Below are 18365 nucleotides of genomic sequence, written 5' to 3'. Positions count from 1 at the left end.
CTGATTCTGAAAACGCAAAATGAACTGCCCGTTATATAGCACACTGCAACGAGTTAGTATTGCTGTGTTAACCCTGTTCGGTTCCACTTGCATGTGAAAAATCTTTCTCACATATGAAAAATATAAAGACAAACCTGCGCTCACGTTTATTAAGGGCAATTCCGCGCAAAACTGTCACATCCATAATGCCAACAATGGTATTTCGTTGCCGTTATGGATATGACAGTTTTGCGTGGACTTGCTCTTAAATGGTGACAGCCTCAATTCTTGCATGAAACTTGAAACTTGGGTGTTCCCATGCTGCCTTGCGCGCGATTTGATTCACGCTGCTAAGGCAGCCTGGAGACCATGGAGCAAATTTTCGCCTGAGATAGGGAACCAATCACAGAACAGGGGGGAAAGCAAGACGATGATGAGCTATGCACAGACGCATTTGATAGACATCCGTGGCACCCAATAAACGGATCTGGGCATTTTTTTCAAATACGAGAAAATGAACGTTTGGTTCCCAGACCACGTCTCATTGAGAAGTGGTGGCGCTAGCCAGGCTAGCAGACTCCAAGGCCATCACCAAATCTAATCTCTGGTAGGCCTAATGTTCAATTTCGCCAATGACATGTCAACGAAAATTGAGTGTTGTGTTGTTAACTATGATGTTAACACTGGAAAAATAGGGGGTGGTGTTTAGCCTACATGGGAAGCCTAAGGCCTATACTTCTGTCATTCCACTTAACATTTCAAGTTACTTGCACATTACTTTTAAAACGAGTAGAAAATGTATTTAAAAATCCTCTGTTGAATGAAAGTAATAGGGACAGGGACCAATTTTAGTGCTCAAAGGCTAAATCAGAAATATAGCCTATGGAATTTGAAATTAGAAAAAAAACGCCCAGGAATTGCTCATGGGGGGTGTCATGTGAAAGAGGGGAGACCCTATCCATATGTGGTGGAATTTCTCACGCCAAATGAGTTTTGAGCATGGGGACCAATTTTAGTGCAGAAAACCTTAATAATCTGACCCCCCCTCCTCCCCAAGTGCAATATATGCTGATTTATTTAATAGTCAAGTCAAGTCAACTTTATTTATATAGCACATTTCATACACAGAGGCCATTCAATGTGCTTTACATAAACAAAAGCAAACAGGAATAGCCGATAAAAGCATAGAAGGGCAATAATAGAATATAGAATAAGGTCAAAGAATAGTTTAAAAAGTAAAGAATAATAATTTAGAAATTATAATAGAACGTCCACAATTGAACGGCAGAGCCTACATACAAACGGAGTTGAATGAAGTTAACTGATGACAACATTAAAAAGAACCAAACGTTTAGCGGTCATGAAATAATACCATACATGATAAGATGTCAACAAGCAGGGAGATAATGAAGATCAGTAGTTCTACTCAAACTACTTGTGCACGTAGGCTATGGAAGATTGGTCAAATCTAGCAAGTAGGAAAGATGAATGATGTGAATGTGAAAGTAAGAGGCCAACGAAGGCCAACGAAAGTTAAGGTTGCTTTTGATACAGTACAAAGACACAAAACTGGTGCTCTAAATAGCGATTCTGTTGTCTTTGAAAGGTTCTCTTATTGATGCATTTAACTACAATTTGGATTAACACCTGCTTTTACAAGGCAGAAGTTTTTAGGCACAGAATAGACGTGTGCTTTCACAAGCAGTTTTTGTACATACTGCGGAATGCATAATTAGGCGCTCTTTACGCTTCCCCTCCCATTTCTTTACGCTAAACTCCCACTTTCTCCTGGATCCTCCCATGAATGCATGTGCATAACACGAAAAAGCGCAATTTGCCATTTTCAGCTCCCGCGAGACTGAGGCAGTCTACACTTTGACCTCATGCAGCCTAGCCTGTTTGTACATACCTTGCAATGTTTTTACACGCACATTGCGAAACAAATACGCCTGAAGTGGGCACAAAAGCGTTAGTACATCTGGGGCCGTACTCACAAAGAATTTTAAGGTTATAAGTAGCTCCTAACTGGCGAATTTAGGAGCAACTCCTAAAAATAATGGGTGTGTCACTCCTAACTTTAGGACTCCTAATTTGTTTCACTAAAAGTAATTCACAAAGCATTTTAGACCTAAAAGTATCACCTAAGTCTAGGACGGCTTAAAAGAAGTTGAGAGGACTCCTAACTCACTAAGACCTATTCACAAACAGCTTTTTGTGGCAGTTCACGTCGCGATGTTTTGAAATCCTATGCGGCTACAGGAGCTTCCAATCGCGAGGGAACAATTTTGCATTGTAGGCATAACTAACTGATGCAATAAGGGCACCAACAACAACCAGAACTACTCATTGTCAACATGTAAATTAAATGTAACGTTTCATTGTGAATCAAATTAAAATGTTCTCCTCTTTGTAAACATAGGCATAGGCTATGGTGACAGATTAATTTAATAATGTTACAAAGATACTGCATCAATCCGTATGTTTCATTAGGCTACTAGACTATTTGTTTTGCCTTACTCTTGATTCATTTAGGCTAGGCCTTTTTATTCAGTTATTCATTATGTTCCGTCCTTGTGTAGCGCACGCATTCTCAGACCTGTCACCTGTCACTCATCATTGTAATGGAGGTGTTTGGAATCATTCCCACGTTACAATCATCAGCCAATCAAGGTGGTCACTTCAGTCAAGCTCGTGCATGAGTAGTGACGTCATCCATAGCAACGAAGACTCACTCTTAGTTTAGGAGTTGTCATTTTTCCTTACTAAGAGTAGGTCTGAAATAACCTGACCCTAGCCAGATGAATGTCGTTCCGCTTAGCTCCGCCTAGCTTCACTCACATCCATCTGGGACCTCTTCCATTGAGAGTGATTTCTGCAACCGACTTTATGGTTTAGCCAATCAGGACGCAGGGCGGGAGTTTCATAGATGTGACATAGCGTAGAAGCGACTGTGAGTCTGTTATTAGCGTCACGGGTTGGCTTCGATGTGAGTGGTTGAAGTAGCACGTCAATAGATGACGGACAAGTGGCTTATTCAATCATATGCAAGCATTTTTTGATTAGGCCCAGCCTTCTGAAGCAACACTTCAATGGATCGGTTCCAGATGGATGAGTGGAGCTAGGCGGAGCGAAATTCATCTGGCTATTGCCAGGTTAGGTCTGAAAGGCTTTGTGAATAACTTTTAAGAGAAAACTCCTAGCTAAAATCTTTTAGTGTGATTTAGGAGTACTCCTAGTGGTAAGATAAAAGGCTTTGTGAATATGGCCCCTGGCCCTCTGAATCTTATCCTTAAGTTCAGCCTTGTTATGTTTGGGCAGTTGCCAGACAAGATCCGCATTGTTTCATTAAATGTAGATGTTATTTTTATTGGACATAAAAGATCAAGCACAAGTTTATATTGTAACTAATAAGGCATACTATGAACACACAGCTCAGCATAGCACTTTTTTTTTCTGCCTCTGCCACCTCCTATAACCAAAGGTATTGGTTATATTACATGTTTAGATAGCAATTGTAACAGGTCTATGCATATGAAACTTACATAATCTGATGACAGGGTAACGATGAGGCAACAAAAGGCTGTAAAGGTTATGCAGATTTGGGGGAAAAAACATTTGTTTGTTTTTAGTTCTACATACAACAATTATTAGCTGATTTTGTCCTTGAATGAAGGAGAAAGGCTCAATGACTGCCTATGTCTGTGCCGAATCATTTCAATAGTAAATGCAACTGTATTAGTCATAATACATTTCAGGACTTTTACTTTTTATACTTAAGTACATTTGAAGGCAAGTACTTTTGTACTTCCACTCAAGTGGAAATATAAAAGGAGGACTTTTACTTTTACTGGAGTAACATTTGACCATGTGTATCTCTACTTTCACTCAAGTACAGGATTTGTGTACTTCGTCCACCACTGCATACAGGTTTCAAGACCTGTCATTGTATGGGCTCAGGAAAACCTCTCATAACCATTGTCTATGTGCACAGTTTGATACTCAATTCAAAAACTGCAGCCAAAATTGTAACAGGCAAAATTGTATTGAGACATGATACAGAATATACCACCGTCTTATCTGGGCCTGAACTTGTTTAAAATGGACTGAGGTAACATGGTAAAAGATCCTAATTCTTTTTGGAAATCATGGACTCATCTGGGTTAAAGAGGAGAGGGCCTATCCAAGTATCCAACCTATCCAACTTGTTTTAGTGCTCTAAACCCATCGTCTATGACGGTGTGGAGGAGCATTAGTGCCTACAGCATAGGCATCTTGCACATTTGGCAAAGCACAATCAATTCTGAATGATGTATACAGGTTTTGAGCAACATATACTGCCATCCAGGCAATGTCACCTGTCATCACCCTGTCATCACTAGACCTGTGTGGTAAAAATGACAGACTCCATTACTAGAGCATCCAAGAATTAGGCTACACAATTGAACTTGACCAACTGTATTACAAGAACGTAAACGATTAGTGGCTTGCAAAGGAGAAAGATGAGGTTCTTGGTGAGTGGTGCCATGACAATACTGCAACAGTTAGTCATTTTGCCTATCAGAGCACAGTGTAAAAAGACATTTGCCTCTTGCTTTTGGGACAAACTGATGAGTGAGGCCCAGATATGGGTTTGACAACATCTTCAATGCCATGCAAGAAAAACAGTGCCCTCAATGTCGCAGCCAGTGGAGCAGGAACCCTGACATTTAATGTAAAACCTGGATGTTCCTCATTTCTGTTGCAAGTTTTTAAATCAGGTTTAGAACACTGATTGTTTGTTGGTTTTATTTTCACAGGTAGACAGGCCTCAATGAACAGTGGACAGTGATGGTCTACCTTTAGTCTAGCATCAACCAGACACAGACACTGAAACTTGATTTCTCTTAATTAATATTTTTTTACAGCATGTAAGCATGTACAACAAAAGCTGGATAGTCAGACTAAAATGTTTGAACCCAAGGCCGTTGGCAATGCCAGTGAAGTTAATGAATTAGAATTCCTACATTTTGCCTGTTTTTGTAATTTTGCAATAATCTTTGGCACATCTGTTAAAAGCTTGATATGGACAAATAGGAGTGGTGTATGAAACGGACAGAAAAGGGATCAATCTTAAGACTGATTGTTGATATGGAAACACATGAGAGCCGTTAAGAGGACAATATGGGGGTGATCTGACAGGATGCATTTGTTGCAGTGAAGTTGGCCTTTTTTATGTTGTTTTGTATTGGCATTTGTTGCAGTGAAGTTGGCCTTTTTTATGTTGTTTTGTATTGGCAGTAAGCGTTTGGTGTGCTGCTTATACACCCAGAGCGCCTTGTGTTTTCTGCGCCTGCTACGCCTCGCGTTTTTGCAGAGGCGCCCTGAGCGCCTTGAATTGAAAAAAGTTCAACTCAAAGTGGAAAAGCGCCCAACGTCATTTGCGTTTTTATGAAAACATAGTGCACCTCACGTTTTACATGGCAAAGCGCCCCTTATGCTTTTTTATTCGTTTTTTTCATGACTCCCGTCATTAATAGACAGTCTGTGGAGAAGTTCCTCTGATTCCATAATGAAGCGTACCCACTCCTGACACAACTCCTCTATGGCAGGCCCAGTACCACCATACTCTGGAGGCAAGATGGAAGGGGGAAAGACATCACATAGGTTCTGCATGAATGAGCTCCCATGCATGTGAATCTATGGGAGAGAGAAGGATGAGGGTGAGAAGCAATAGAGTAATCTTTGATTAGGCTATCATGATTTAGTATCCATTTCAAGGTATCAGTGTGACACTTTAAAATAAAGTTAATAGTAGTGAAATTATATGAGTCTTTACCCGTGCTTTGATTTTTTCTGGAAGGAATGGTCTGATCATTGCGAACACTGGACGGAATAAGACAGGTTCATTTACTAAATGGATTCCACGCACTTTCAAAGGGAATGAGTCCTAGGGAGGAAAATGAGAGATTAACAGCATAGGTTAAGTAGAGTGAACCTCCTTTGTTGGCTGTAGTGCATTTAAAATTGCCATAGAATTAAGGAGAGTTGAATTAACATAGCTGATGTTCTTCTGAGTACAGAATTTTCACTTCTAGTTTTAGTTTTAGTCTTAGTTTTAGTTAACTCTAATAACCCTGTCACTGACATCCCCAAAAATGTATACCTTCCTTTTTGGATTTGACCAGTGGCGTAGTTGTGTAGTTGTGCTGCCCTCCTTTGTATGCTGATTTGAACATTTCTGCTCGGAACACTATGAATTTGAGCACATCCAAACAACATGAAAATGGCCAGTGTTAGCTGGGCTATCCTGAGTTTGTTTATGTGTCTGCATAGCAGAAGCGAAAGAGGCTACAGCACTCGTAAAAAAGAAAGTTCAGTGTAATGTTTGCTGAAATTAAATTCATTAGATTGAAAATGAATCCCAGTCAAATTCAGTATAATATATTGAAATTGAACTGATTTGCTCTGATACATAAATTATCCTTACTGAAAATTTTGCTCTGTGCACTCTTACTTTCAGTTATCTCAATTCAGTTTCAGACCGTGAAATTCAATTTCAGTCTACCGAGACAAAAACAGCTCGCTAAGGAAGAGCAATCGAGTGCAGATCAATTGTGATCACAGCATGGGAGGCCTCCGTCTCCGTCCGTGTATGACTAGAGTGGAGCGTGTAGCACTGTAGATCAGGGGCGTCACTAGGATTGAAAGACAGGGGGGGGCTTAGCCCCCAGAGTTGTAGGTAATGTGCGCGCTGAAACATTTTCATCACACCTTTTAAAGGGATTCAATGAATTGAAGGATATACTGGTACAATAGCATTAACAGGGACACCATGTCATTAGTTTTCACTCTCGCAATATTGCTGATTAAATTGCTGATTAGGCCTACAACAACAGTCTGCCATGACTGATATTGTATGTTGCCAGTAGCGCCCCCAGAAAATTTTAACATACAATATCAGTCACGGCAGACTGTTGAAAAACACAACGGTGGTTCCTGCTTTGGTTATTAGTCAATATCAAAACTCATTGAGAGAGAACAGATACTCGGATCGCCCTCTATTACCACCAGTCCCGTGTTTCCGTCCTCTTACGTGTATGTGTCACTTACTATTCATTTCTATACAAACCAAGACGGCGGATTCCTAAAGAAACACAAGCACCCACACCATAAGTGTATCTAAATTAGCTATGTACCAAAAATTACATTTTACCGTGATTCGAAGAGCTATAAACAGTCTTGTAAGGCTGCGTGTACAAATCCGCTTGGAGCTCCAGTGGAATTTTGAAGTAGCAACGAGAATTCTCAGTCTAACCGTTCATGTGCCGTTGAAAGGGTGGAAGTAGACGACCCACCAGGCCAAAACTAACCTCTGAGCGCGGTAAACAAAATCGGATATTTCAGGCAGGAAAAGCCCCAGTAAGAAGTCTTTTTAGTCGTGGGTCATGCAAACAGTGACGTGAACAATATAAAAACCAATAGTGACCTCTCTCCAACACCAAACAGGAAGGGGCAAAGTAGGCGACAGCTGTAGCCTATGTTATTTCATTTCTTATAAATTATTAGTCGGCTATTCCACGTGACAGAACAATTTTATATCTGTTAGGAATGTCACACATGAAACAATGCTGCAGAAACACGAAAAAATGACTTTGATATGAGTAGGCTATCATATGAGTACCTGTTGATATGTAGTGCACAATGGAAATAATTTAAAGGAATCTAGTGGGCCTAGCAGTCTTGTAAATAGTGACCCTGCATGATCCCTAGTTGTTGCAAAATCTTAGTCTGTGACTAGTCTGTGACTCTATCACTTGTCTTTATGGCCACCTTACACCAAACAACTTTGACAAGATTTGGGAAAGATTCTTGAAAGATTGGAGTCTTTTGAGTAAAGCTTGAATGGGGGGCATTAGTTAAAAGACTAAAATCTTGTCAAATCTTGTCAAAGTTGTTTGGTGTAAGGTGGCCATAAGATGTGAGAGGGTCTGAGACTAGTTTTTCAAAAATCTTTTCCAAATCTTTGCAAAGTCTTTCAGTGTAAGGAGGGCATCAATCTACAGTGGACTTATGGCCACCTTACACCAAACAACTTTGACAAGATTTGGGAAAGAGTTTTGAAAGATTGTAGTCTTTTATCTAATGCCCCCCATTCAAGCTTTACTCAAAAGACTCCAATCTTTCAAGAATCTTTCCCAAATCTTGTCAAAGTTGTTTGGTGTAAGGAGGCCATTAGTTGACTAAATGTTTCTCCAGAATTTCCGATCATTGGAAGTATCCATCAGTCTGTTATGGAATGGTATTAAGGTTTGAATATGCCATACAGACACAGGTTTAACGGTTGTAATACAAAACATGTATTTTATTTTATTCTTAATAGAGAGCCGAAGTCACACCCCTTCCGTTAGCCACTATGGGACCTATCTTTCAAAAAATTATGAACGGTAGTCAATGGGGAAAGATAAATTATGTTCTGGTCCCGATCGACTTGTGCCTCAAATTTTCATGTAGACATTTGCAGTTTTTTTCGACCGAGTTAGTTTGATATTTGATATTCAGATAATCGACAGATATTCTTTTTTTTTTTATGCGGCCGGTTTCACCCCGTGTTTGCAGACAGTGTATAAACAGATGACCTGTCTACTTGCTCCCAGGTACTTAGGGACCGTCTATAAAGTACCTTCTGAATTACCTTCATAGTCTTTTTTGTCAATAACTTTGACATCATGTGACCTAGAGACTCCAAACCAATGCCGAATAGTTATCTTATATGGGACTAATAACACACACCTCTTCTTATAGTCACTGTATGCACACTGTATTTTACATTCATATTTTAAAGAAAATACATTATTTCCCATAAGAAACGGTCTCCTTTTTTTCAATACCTCACAAGCCATGTGACCTAGTGACTCTAAACCAATGCAGAATAGTTATCCTATATGGGACTCATCAGACACACCTCTTCTTATAGGGACTCCAAACCAATATAGAATAGTTATCCTATGATTCCAAAACAATGCAGAATAGTTATCCTATATGGGACTAATCCGACACACCTCAAATTAATATGATTTTTGCACTTACTATTTTATATTAATTTCTTAAAGAAAACCAAATTGTTTCCTATGGAAGCTGCTTTGTGCTCAATACCTTCAATATACTGGGTCCTAGACAACATAGATCAATACAGAACTGTTCTGCTATGGGGTACTTATCAGACACACCTCAATATGAAAAAATATTGGGTAAGGCTATTTGCACCCCTGGTATAATGCTATTCATGTTACGTGGTATGTATGCTATTCATACCCTGGTGCAATTAGACGTGAATTCTATTTGTACCCCGGTGCACACAGCAATGTGTCCTATTAGTACCCCGTCTGGTACAAATATCAATGTATGCTATTCGTACCCCGGTGCACACAGCAATTTGTTCTAGTAATACCCCGTCTGGTACAAATATCAGTGTATGCTATTTGCACCCCTGTGATTTATTCTGGCATATTGATCACACAATGTAATAATAATAATTAAAAAAAAACAAGCAACATGTTTTTTTGTTGTTACGTAACAGGGTGTGAATAGCTCAGCTGTGTAGGCCTAATAGACAGTCTGAATAAGGTATGCTGTTTGCATCAATGTATAGTTAGAAGTGAATGCTGTTCGTACCCTGGTGTATATAGTACTGTATGCTATTTACACCCTGGTGCATGAACTAGCTAATTGTTGCAATCAAAACTTCCATTTGAGAACTGATTTCTTGTTCAAATTGCGCGCCTTCTCTCCAGAGACGTTGGTACACATGCACACTCACTCTACCAAAACACATCACACGGGAATCGAACCCAGGTCTCCCGCATGCTAGCCCATGTCTGTGACCACTGCACTATCCTCTTCCACAAGTAGATAGTGTTTGCGGGTAAACTTATAGTTTATAGGCCTTATATTAATTTGAGGTGTGTCTGATTAGTCCCATAAAGGATATTCTGCATTGGTTTGGTGTCCCTACGTCACTTCCCTTGGGGGGGGGGGGGGGGGGGGGTATTGAAAAAGGAGACCATTCCTTATAGGAAATGATGTATTTTCTTTAAAATATTAATATAAAATAAAGTGTGCATTCAATAGTTATAGGAAGAGGTGTGTCTGATGTGTCCCATATAGGATAACTACTCTGCATTGGTTTGGAGTCACTAGGTCACATGGCTTGGGACTGGGAGGTATTGGAAAAAAAGACCATTCCTTATGGGAAATAATGTATTTTCTTTAAAATATTCATATAAAATACAGTGTGCTTACAGTGGCTATAAGAAGAGGTGTGTCTTATTAGTCCCATATAGGATAACTATTCTGCATTGGTTTGGAGTCACTAGGTCACATGACGTCAAAGCTATTGACAAAAAAGACTATGAAGGTAATTCAGAAGGTACTTTATAGACGTATTCGTCCCTCCTGGCTGGGACAAATGAAACAGCATGGGGGACGAATGAAACATACAGCTTAAATTATGTAAACTTACCACAACTTCAATATTTGACAACATACCATGAATGGTACTTCAAGTATGTGTTATTTTAGATAGATTGCTGCTGGGCTATATGTCTTGGTTCATGTCTGTTAACAACTCATTGCCGTCATGGTGATGTGCGTATTTCGCGGTTATGGAAATAGCATGCACTATGCCATTAATATAGCTAGAATAATGCATGTTTCGAATTATATAATGTTTCTATAGTACAAAATGTTATTTCACTCTGTTTTTATGTGGTTAACACACCACACATCCAAATAAGTGCCCTTCATGACCCACAGGCCGTCAGTCTCCATAGGTTAACATGGCAAAACTCGACCCCCTACCTGATAGCCCCAAATATATTTGCATCTTTCTAAAACTGCTTTTCCATGTCTCACCTGCATAAAATATAGTATAAACACAGATATGTGTGCATTGACTTAGAATAAATGGGGTTTACTGCCTGGTTGGGACAAATAGGTGTTTCAATCGTCCCCCCATAGAAATTTAGCATTATAGGCTGTTTTGCATCCATTACAAACAAACATGCAATGTGAACGTCTGGGATTGGGGAGAGCACTAAATGCTCTACTGAATAAGCATGAAGTCAAACCTTTAAATGAAAAACAGTCTTTAATAATAAAAAAATAAATAAACCGCTAATGAAGTAAACTTGTGACCATCAGAAATCGTTTATCGCCTGTAACTCTGTGATAACAGGACGTAACAGGAAGGCATTTGGCTGAGCAACGGAGGTTAATATGCTCTATGTTTTGTCCAAATGATGTCTGTCTATCATCGTTGCACTCGGAGAAAACCAGAATGTTTCATTCGTCCCCCGTTTCAATCGTCCCGGTTGTACCCTACTGCAAACCAGAGAATTGAGAGCTGGTGGGGAGTGATGAGAAAAGACACGACAGGCTTCTACTGGCGCTCGATTTGCTCACCCAGCTGTCCAGTGCACGTTAGATAATACATATTTCGTGGCCACAAATTACTATTTCGTGGGAACAAATTAATATTTCGTGGCCACAAATTAGTACTTTGTGGGAACGAATTGCTATTTCGTGGCCACAACTTATTATTTTTTTCCCCAAAGACATATCCAGGGCTCCGTACATTTCAGACTATATTTCAAAGTTTGCCGTTCATTTGCATTATTAATATAACATCGTATTTTGTAATTTTTGGCGAAGACATGCATTCCGTTAGGGATATTGAACATATTTAACATCTCTAACCATCATGATTTCGAATTGGTGCAGTTTTCAGCACAAAAACTCATTTTATTCTTTTGCTCTTTTGCATTGCTCTATGCTGTTCTATGGTGCTTTCTGCCTCTTGGTTGCGCACGCATGTTTTCGTGACGTTGTATAGAAATCCATGTATTCACCTTATTCCGCGCGCAAACATGGGGGCGCTAGCTTTGCCCACATTGTCTCAGAACTTCCGATTGAGCAGTAGCCTACATCCATTGCGATACATTGAGATAGCAGAGCTCTATCGAGATGACTGGCATCATATTGTAACGATTTGATAGCGACACACACAGTTGTCCAATCAAAAGGTTTATTAGCTGAGAACGAGAGCAGGGACACAGACACAGAACACAATACACACGGGGCAGGTCAAGTACACACACACGCTACGCATACAGGGGAGGACGCAGCCCCCCACACAAAAAGGATCACACACGAGGGAGAACTAAGAGGGACACATGTTACAATAAAGACGCTAACTTTACATTTATAACTTAGAAATACAGAAATAGGAGAAATACAGACATAAACCCCAATTGTTCGCTCCCGCATCCCAGCATGCCCTGCGTGGGAGAACGCTATGCAATGTCTTGTGCGCCGACGTTACAATATATTATGGGTCATCCTAAAGTTAGGAACGTTTATTTAGGATTTTGGTGACTTAAGACATTTCTGTTATACAGCTTTACTATCTGAAGTTAGGAAAAAACTGACTTTGGAGTGGCTGTTCTGTAATGACTTTCTAAACTAGTTACCATAGTTACCAAACAGATAAGGATTTGCGAGTTTCTCCATACGATACAGCGGCCACTGCCGCATCGTCTACCCACTCCGTAGGGGTGAATAGCCTTGGGTAGCATATAAGTACAATATTGCAATCTGACCTCCTGATGGCATTTGTCGTTTTCCTCCCAAGTTAGCCTCTCTATCCTCTTCTGCCGTGTTATCCCAATGAAGCTAACTAGACGTAGCTAGCCGACCGGAAGTTTAAAGACGACGTGGAAATTAAAAAAATGGGTGAGGCTGAATAAGGTGTTTAACCTGTTGAGGAGTGAATTCTTTAAGACAATGCCGTTCCCCAGAGAGTGAATTATTTTCCTGGCTCCTTCTAGAATTCTACGCGAACATTCTATAGTTCCAGTGTTCTTTAATGCCAGAAAAGTCCCTGAGGGTAATTGTTGCGTCATGTTATAGAACCTTTTTCGAAAACGTTCTAATCACATATTTGTGATCGTACTCCCAGGGGCCCAGCTGCATCTGATTACATATTTGTGACCGTACTCCTCAACAGGTTAATTACGTTGGTGACAAACATCGTTCGAGACGAGAGATGTAGTCCACTGAGCCGATTCGCACAAAACCAACATAACTTTTTAAGTCTATCGAACAACAGTACTTTCTTGAGGTGAAAAATTATCTTTTAAATTCACACACATCATATGTGAAATTTGTGGCACAATACAAACGGGATCAAAAAATAATTGTTATCTCTCCATTAACTCCAGCTCATATTTTTTTGAAAGATAGGTCCCATGGATCGGAAGTAGAAGGGCGTGACTTCGGCTCTCTATGTCAAAAACACTGACCGTGGCTTTTCACAAAACAATCTCACATAAAATAGGCCTTCTCTCCCTGAATAATATACATGATTTGATATTCTTTCAAGATGAAGTACAATATTATTGAAGTTAGGGCTGTCGATCTATTTTAAAAAAAAATCTAATAGTTACATACTCTGTGATTAATTAATCTAAATTAATCTCATGCATCCATTTTTGCTATGAACATCTAAAAAACAAGTATGGCAGATGAGTGAATCAATGAAGAGCCAAACCAACATAGACTGAAGTGTAACGTCTCACTCTTTTATTATAATTTCCTCTTTGGCTCAGGCATCAGCATATGCCTGGTGTCAGATTTTTAGCATGATAAATACAAATGACTGAAGTTACCACTCACTGTCAATGACATGTGCAGAGTAGGCTACCCTAACACCAAGGTAATGTGTGGAATACCCCCTATGATTTATCATTTTTTGGCCATTTTGTGGCAGATTTTAATTCACATAATTACTAGGCTGTTGCCTTTTCTATACAGTAGGTGGCAGTCCAGGATAAGAAATAGATAAGTTCAAAACAGTAAATAGTAGGAAAACGAGACAAGCAGCATAGCCTACAAGTGCGAACGGAAACATAGTTTGTGAAGTTATTGGAATGGAAATAAATGTAACCACCTTCGACATACTTTTGAAGACATTTTGTTTCAAGTGTGCAACACATGTAGTCAATTTAGTTTGTCGGTTAGTTAGGATAGGCTCAGCAAAACGTTAGCAAAGTTAACTTTGACAAGGCTGGCGGCTAGCATTATTATCATCATGTAGGCCTACCCCCGGATTGTTTTGCATTGAGGTGCTACTTGACTGCTACGATAGGCAACGGAAATTCTTTACTGCTGAAATAGTAGATTGATGCTCCTGTCAACAGTATTGGTCTGGGCGTTCTTTTTAAAACGTAGGCTAAATGTTTCATTCAAAGCAGTGCTTTCTCGTCTGCATGCTTCAGTCACGATAGCCAGACTGCACTGGGTCAAATGTCACTATGAAAAGCGATTAATCAGCGTTATTTTTTTTTGACAGCCCTAAAAATAACCTTAGCGTGTATGCTTACCTTTGCATGTATTTCTGGATGAGTCATCTGTAAATGTCTCTTCAAGTTGGTGGTGATTTTTTGCTCTACACCGTTTACAGGCGGTCATCCTTGTTGTGATATGTGAAATGTGACCAATGGGGTATTCCACAAAGCCGGTTTTATCACAAAACCTATAGAGCTAAATTTGTCTCAATAATATTTGTATATGCGCAGAGGGGGATCCACAAATATTTCTTGATTTACATGTGTGTTTTGATATCTACAAATAAAAAGATCATATTTGTAACTCGTATATTGATTTTTACAAATATAGATGTGCATTTGTAAATAAAATGCCATCTGTTAAACCTAAAATTTCATTTGTGAAATGTGATTCTGCATTTGTGGATCACCAGCACACGCATTCTTCGCTTTCCAAAGTTACGTGTTTTTGAGACGTTCTTCGCATGAAAGTCGCACAAATCCACACGTAAAAAAATCATATTTGTAACTTGTAAATTGGTTTTCACAATTGTAGATGTGTATTTGTAAATGAAATGGCATTTGTAAAACTGAAAATTGCCTTTGTGAAATCTAATTTTGCAGTTGTGCATCACCAGCACACACAGTTTTTGTTTTCACATCTGTGGATCAGCACACGTATTTTTGAGACAAACTTTGCGGCAGAGAAGCCACCCAGATCCACAAGCCTGCTGACACTTTCTAATCCAGTAGATGGCAGTGTTATTCTATGGGACTCATAACACACAGAGCTAGCGAACCTAGTTCTTAAATCTAACAAGTTATGCCTTTTACAACAAGCTTTTTGATGGAAAAGTGGTGTTTAATTTCCATAATCTTTGTTTAGTGAACGCATAAATCCGTCTGTTTGTAATGTACAAGAAATGTGGTAGCACAGTGGTTAGAGGAGTGAGCTCTGACCCCAAGGATTGTTGGTTCAAATCCAGGCTCAGCGCAACATTTCATATACAGTTCCAATTCTATGAGCCCACCTGAACAGCTTTTTTAACGTTGCCAGCTGTTTTTTTTTTTTTTACTCGGTAATGAACTGCAAGAACTGACAGTGTGAAAGGCCCAATTGATCTTTTTCCAAGTTTACACTGAATAAGGAGAGGTAAATAGGCCTATTATTTAGACAGAAGTAGCTATTGCACTGGTAAATAGATCACATAAATCCCCATTGAGAGACTGTATAGCCTACTGATAAGCTAGCTAGCAGGCAAACTAACTTAGCTAACATTATATTATCACCATTTTTTTCTTTTTTCTACCTGTAGGCTATAAGTTAACCCTTTGTTCACGGCCTGCTTAAACACAGCGCATAAGACTATAAATCACTAATAAGGTCGAGATTTCACTCAAGCGTCTGATGTTATATGCATAACTCTGTTCTAGAATCTTTGGTTTTAACACTTAAAGCCTTGGTTGCTAGGTAACTATAAACAAACTCAAAGATCGTAATTCTTGATTTCGCTTGCAAACTGACGGTTTTATGCGTTTACTAAACAAAGATTATGGAAATTAAACACCACTTTTTCATCAAAGATCTTGTTGTAAAAGGCATAACTTGTTAGATTTAAGAACTAGGTTCGCTAGCTCTGTGTGTTATGAGTCCCATAGAACAACACTGCCATCTACTGGATTAGAAAGTGTCAGTAGGCTACTTGTGGATCTGGGTAGCTTCTCTGGCGCAAAGTTTGTCTCAAAAATACGTGTGCTGATCCACAAATGCGAAAACGAAAACTGTGTGTGCTGGTGATCCACAAATGCAAAATAAGATTTCACAAAGGCAATTTTCAGTTTTACAAATGCCATTTCATTTACAAATACACATCTACAATTGTGAAAACCAATTTACAAGTTACAAATATGATTTTTTTACTTGTGGATTTGTGCGACTTTCATGCGAAGAACGTCTCAAAAACACGTAACTTTGGAAAGGGAAGAATGTGTGTTCTGGTGATCCACAAATGCAGAATCACATTTCACAAATGAAATTTTAGGTTTTACAAATGGCATTTTATTTACAAATGCACATCTATATTTGTAAAAATCAATATACGAGTTACAAATATGATTTTTTTTATTTGTAGATATCAAAACACACATGCAAATCAAGAAATATTTGTGGATCCCCCTCTGCGCATATACAAATATTATTGAGAGAAATTTAGCTCTATAAAAACCGGGTAAGTTAACCCAGGGTTTGCGGTAACCCTAGGTTTTCCGTTCCAAAATGAACACAGTATCTAAGTTACTATAGAAACATATGCTCTGAATCAAGCCTGGTCAGAGCAGGTTTTGCGCAGGTAAAGTTTTTGGAAGATAACCCGGTTTTGCTCAGAATAGGCTATTTAAACCCGCGTTCACCGCAGCTTTCAAATGTTTGCAATGGCATGCCCTTTTGATGTAATAAATGAATGATGAAATAATTTGTGCAATCCACCGAGAGAGATTGATAAGACTGCTGGACATCTTGTCTTATCCTGATGACTTTTTGCTGGAGCAATATTGTTTTCACGTGAATCTTTAATATATTTAAATAGCCTTCTCCAGCCCTACATTGCCAATGTTACCAATCGTGGACCTGGCCTCATATTTGGGGCCCATTAGAGTAGGCTACATCTTTGTAGAATAAGGTTATGTGATAGGAACATTAAGAAAGCTATTAATGGATTCATAGTTCAAATATTTTGGATCGTGCTTTTGTCATGAAATTTCGTCACGTCTTTATAGGTGGACGCGCACAACTCTGTGTTAACCAACCCTGTGTTGATTGAACTAATTCATAACCGGTAGGCCTACGGTGGAACCGACAGCTCTGGTTTAGTCAGCGCAGGGTCAATCAACCTAGAGTTCAGCGTTAACTCTGTGTTTGTTAAACCTCCGTTATACCCCACAGATGTCAATTCTTCGTTTTCGTCCTAGACCTAGCTCTGACATTTCTGTGGTGCACTGCAAAACGTTAGCGTGTTGCTAACTAGCGAAGTCAACTGAAATCAGCCAAAGCTGTGTAACTAAGACTGTGCATATAATGTAAACAACCTAACTGTTGTGAAAACGTCCTCGAAACTGTCCAAAGTTCTGCAAACTCGTCTTTGTTCTCCTCCTTTGTAACTGCTGCTGCGTTTGTTTAGCTGCTGCGCCTGCATTTGTCACGGCTTTTTAAAATGGCTCTGCTGCTTCTGCATAGATCAACCTTCCCTCAATGATTCGCTCTGATTGAATTTCTTTCCAACTTGTCCCACAAAAAGAGTTGTTTTGATTGGATCTCTTCTCCATTCGTCACTCCCTAACATTTTCGTCTCATTTTTATTCGTTGACTAAAGTGTCAGTTATATTTCGTCATAGTCTTCGTCATCATATCTGACTTTTTATTTAGTTTTTATTTAATTTTCGTCCATAAAAAGGTTAGTTGACAAATATTTTTCATCATAGTCTTCATCAATGTAATTAACACTGCCCTCCACCCCTCATGAATGCCTCTGTATCTTCCCGTCTGGGTTACACAAGGATGGCAATATTCTGACCCGTCATAAATGGTCTTGAAGTGGTGGTAAGAACCCATAGTAATGGAATATCCATGTTGTTATAATACGTTTGGTAGATGTAAAATTCAGCTTATACAAAACCAATGAACTAGAAACAATTTTCCGGTGAATCCCATCTGCTGGAAGCTGTTTGCCTTATCAAAAGTTAGGTTGACGCATGAGACTCATCCAGTTAATTGGTTCCATGTTGGTGGAATGAATTGCCCAGTGTTCTCCGTTCTTGTGATACTTTGGGGACTTTAAAGAGGGCTCTAAAGGCATATCTGTTCAACATGCAGTTTATTAATTGTGTTATGGTTTGTATATTATAGTATTTGTTTATTTTATTAGGCTATTGATTGAATTGACATTGTTGTTTATTATTGCTATTCTCCATTACCAACGTAAATTGTTTACTGTTAATTTTAACTGTTGTATTGCTGTTATTTGTATCGGA

General features: G+C 39.1%; 1 protein-coding gene across 1 annotated transcript in view; it reads right to left on the bottom strand.

The window, feature by feature from the left end:
* Positions 1 to 4747: 4747 nt before the first annotated feature.
* ttpa (tocopherol (alpha) transfer protein) overlaps positions 4748 to 18365 on the bottom strand; it is a 62194-nt gene continuing 48576 nt past the window's right edge. The window contains exons 4-5 of the mRNA XM_042109759.1: positions 5795 to 5905; positions 4748 to 5655 (exon numbers count right to left, since the gene is read on the bottom strand). Coding sequence (XP_041965693.1) covers positions 5461 to 5655; positions 5795 to 5905 — 306 coding nt within the window. The 3' untranslated portion in view covers positions 4748 to 5460. The remainder of the gene's footprint in view (positions 5656 to 5794; positions 5906 to 18365) is intronic.

The sequence above is a fragment of the Alosa sapidissima genome, chromosome 1 (genome assembly GCF_018492685.1).
Source record: "Alosa sapidissima isolate fAloSap1 chromosome 1, fAloSap1.pri, whole genome shotgun sequence".
NCBI lineage: Eukaryota > Metazoa > Chordata > Actinopteri > Clupeiformes > Clupeidae > Alosa > Alosa sapidissima.
Note: the sequence above shows the minus strand (reverse complement) of the source record. Positions and strands in the feature narration are given on the sequence as shown.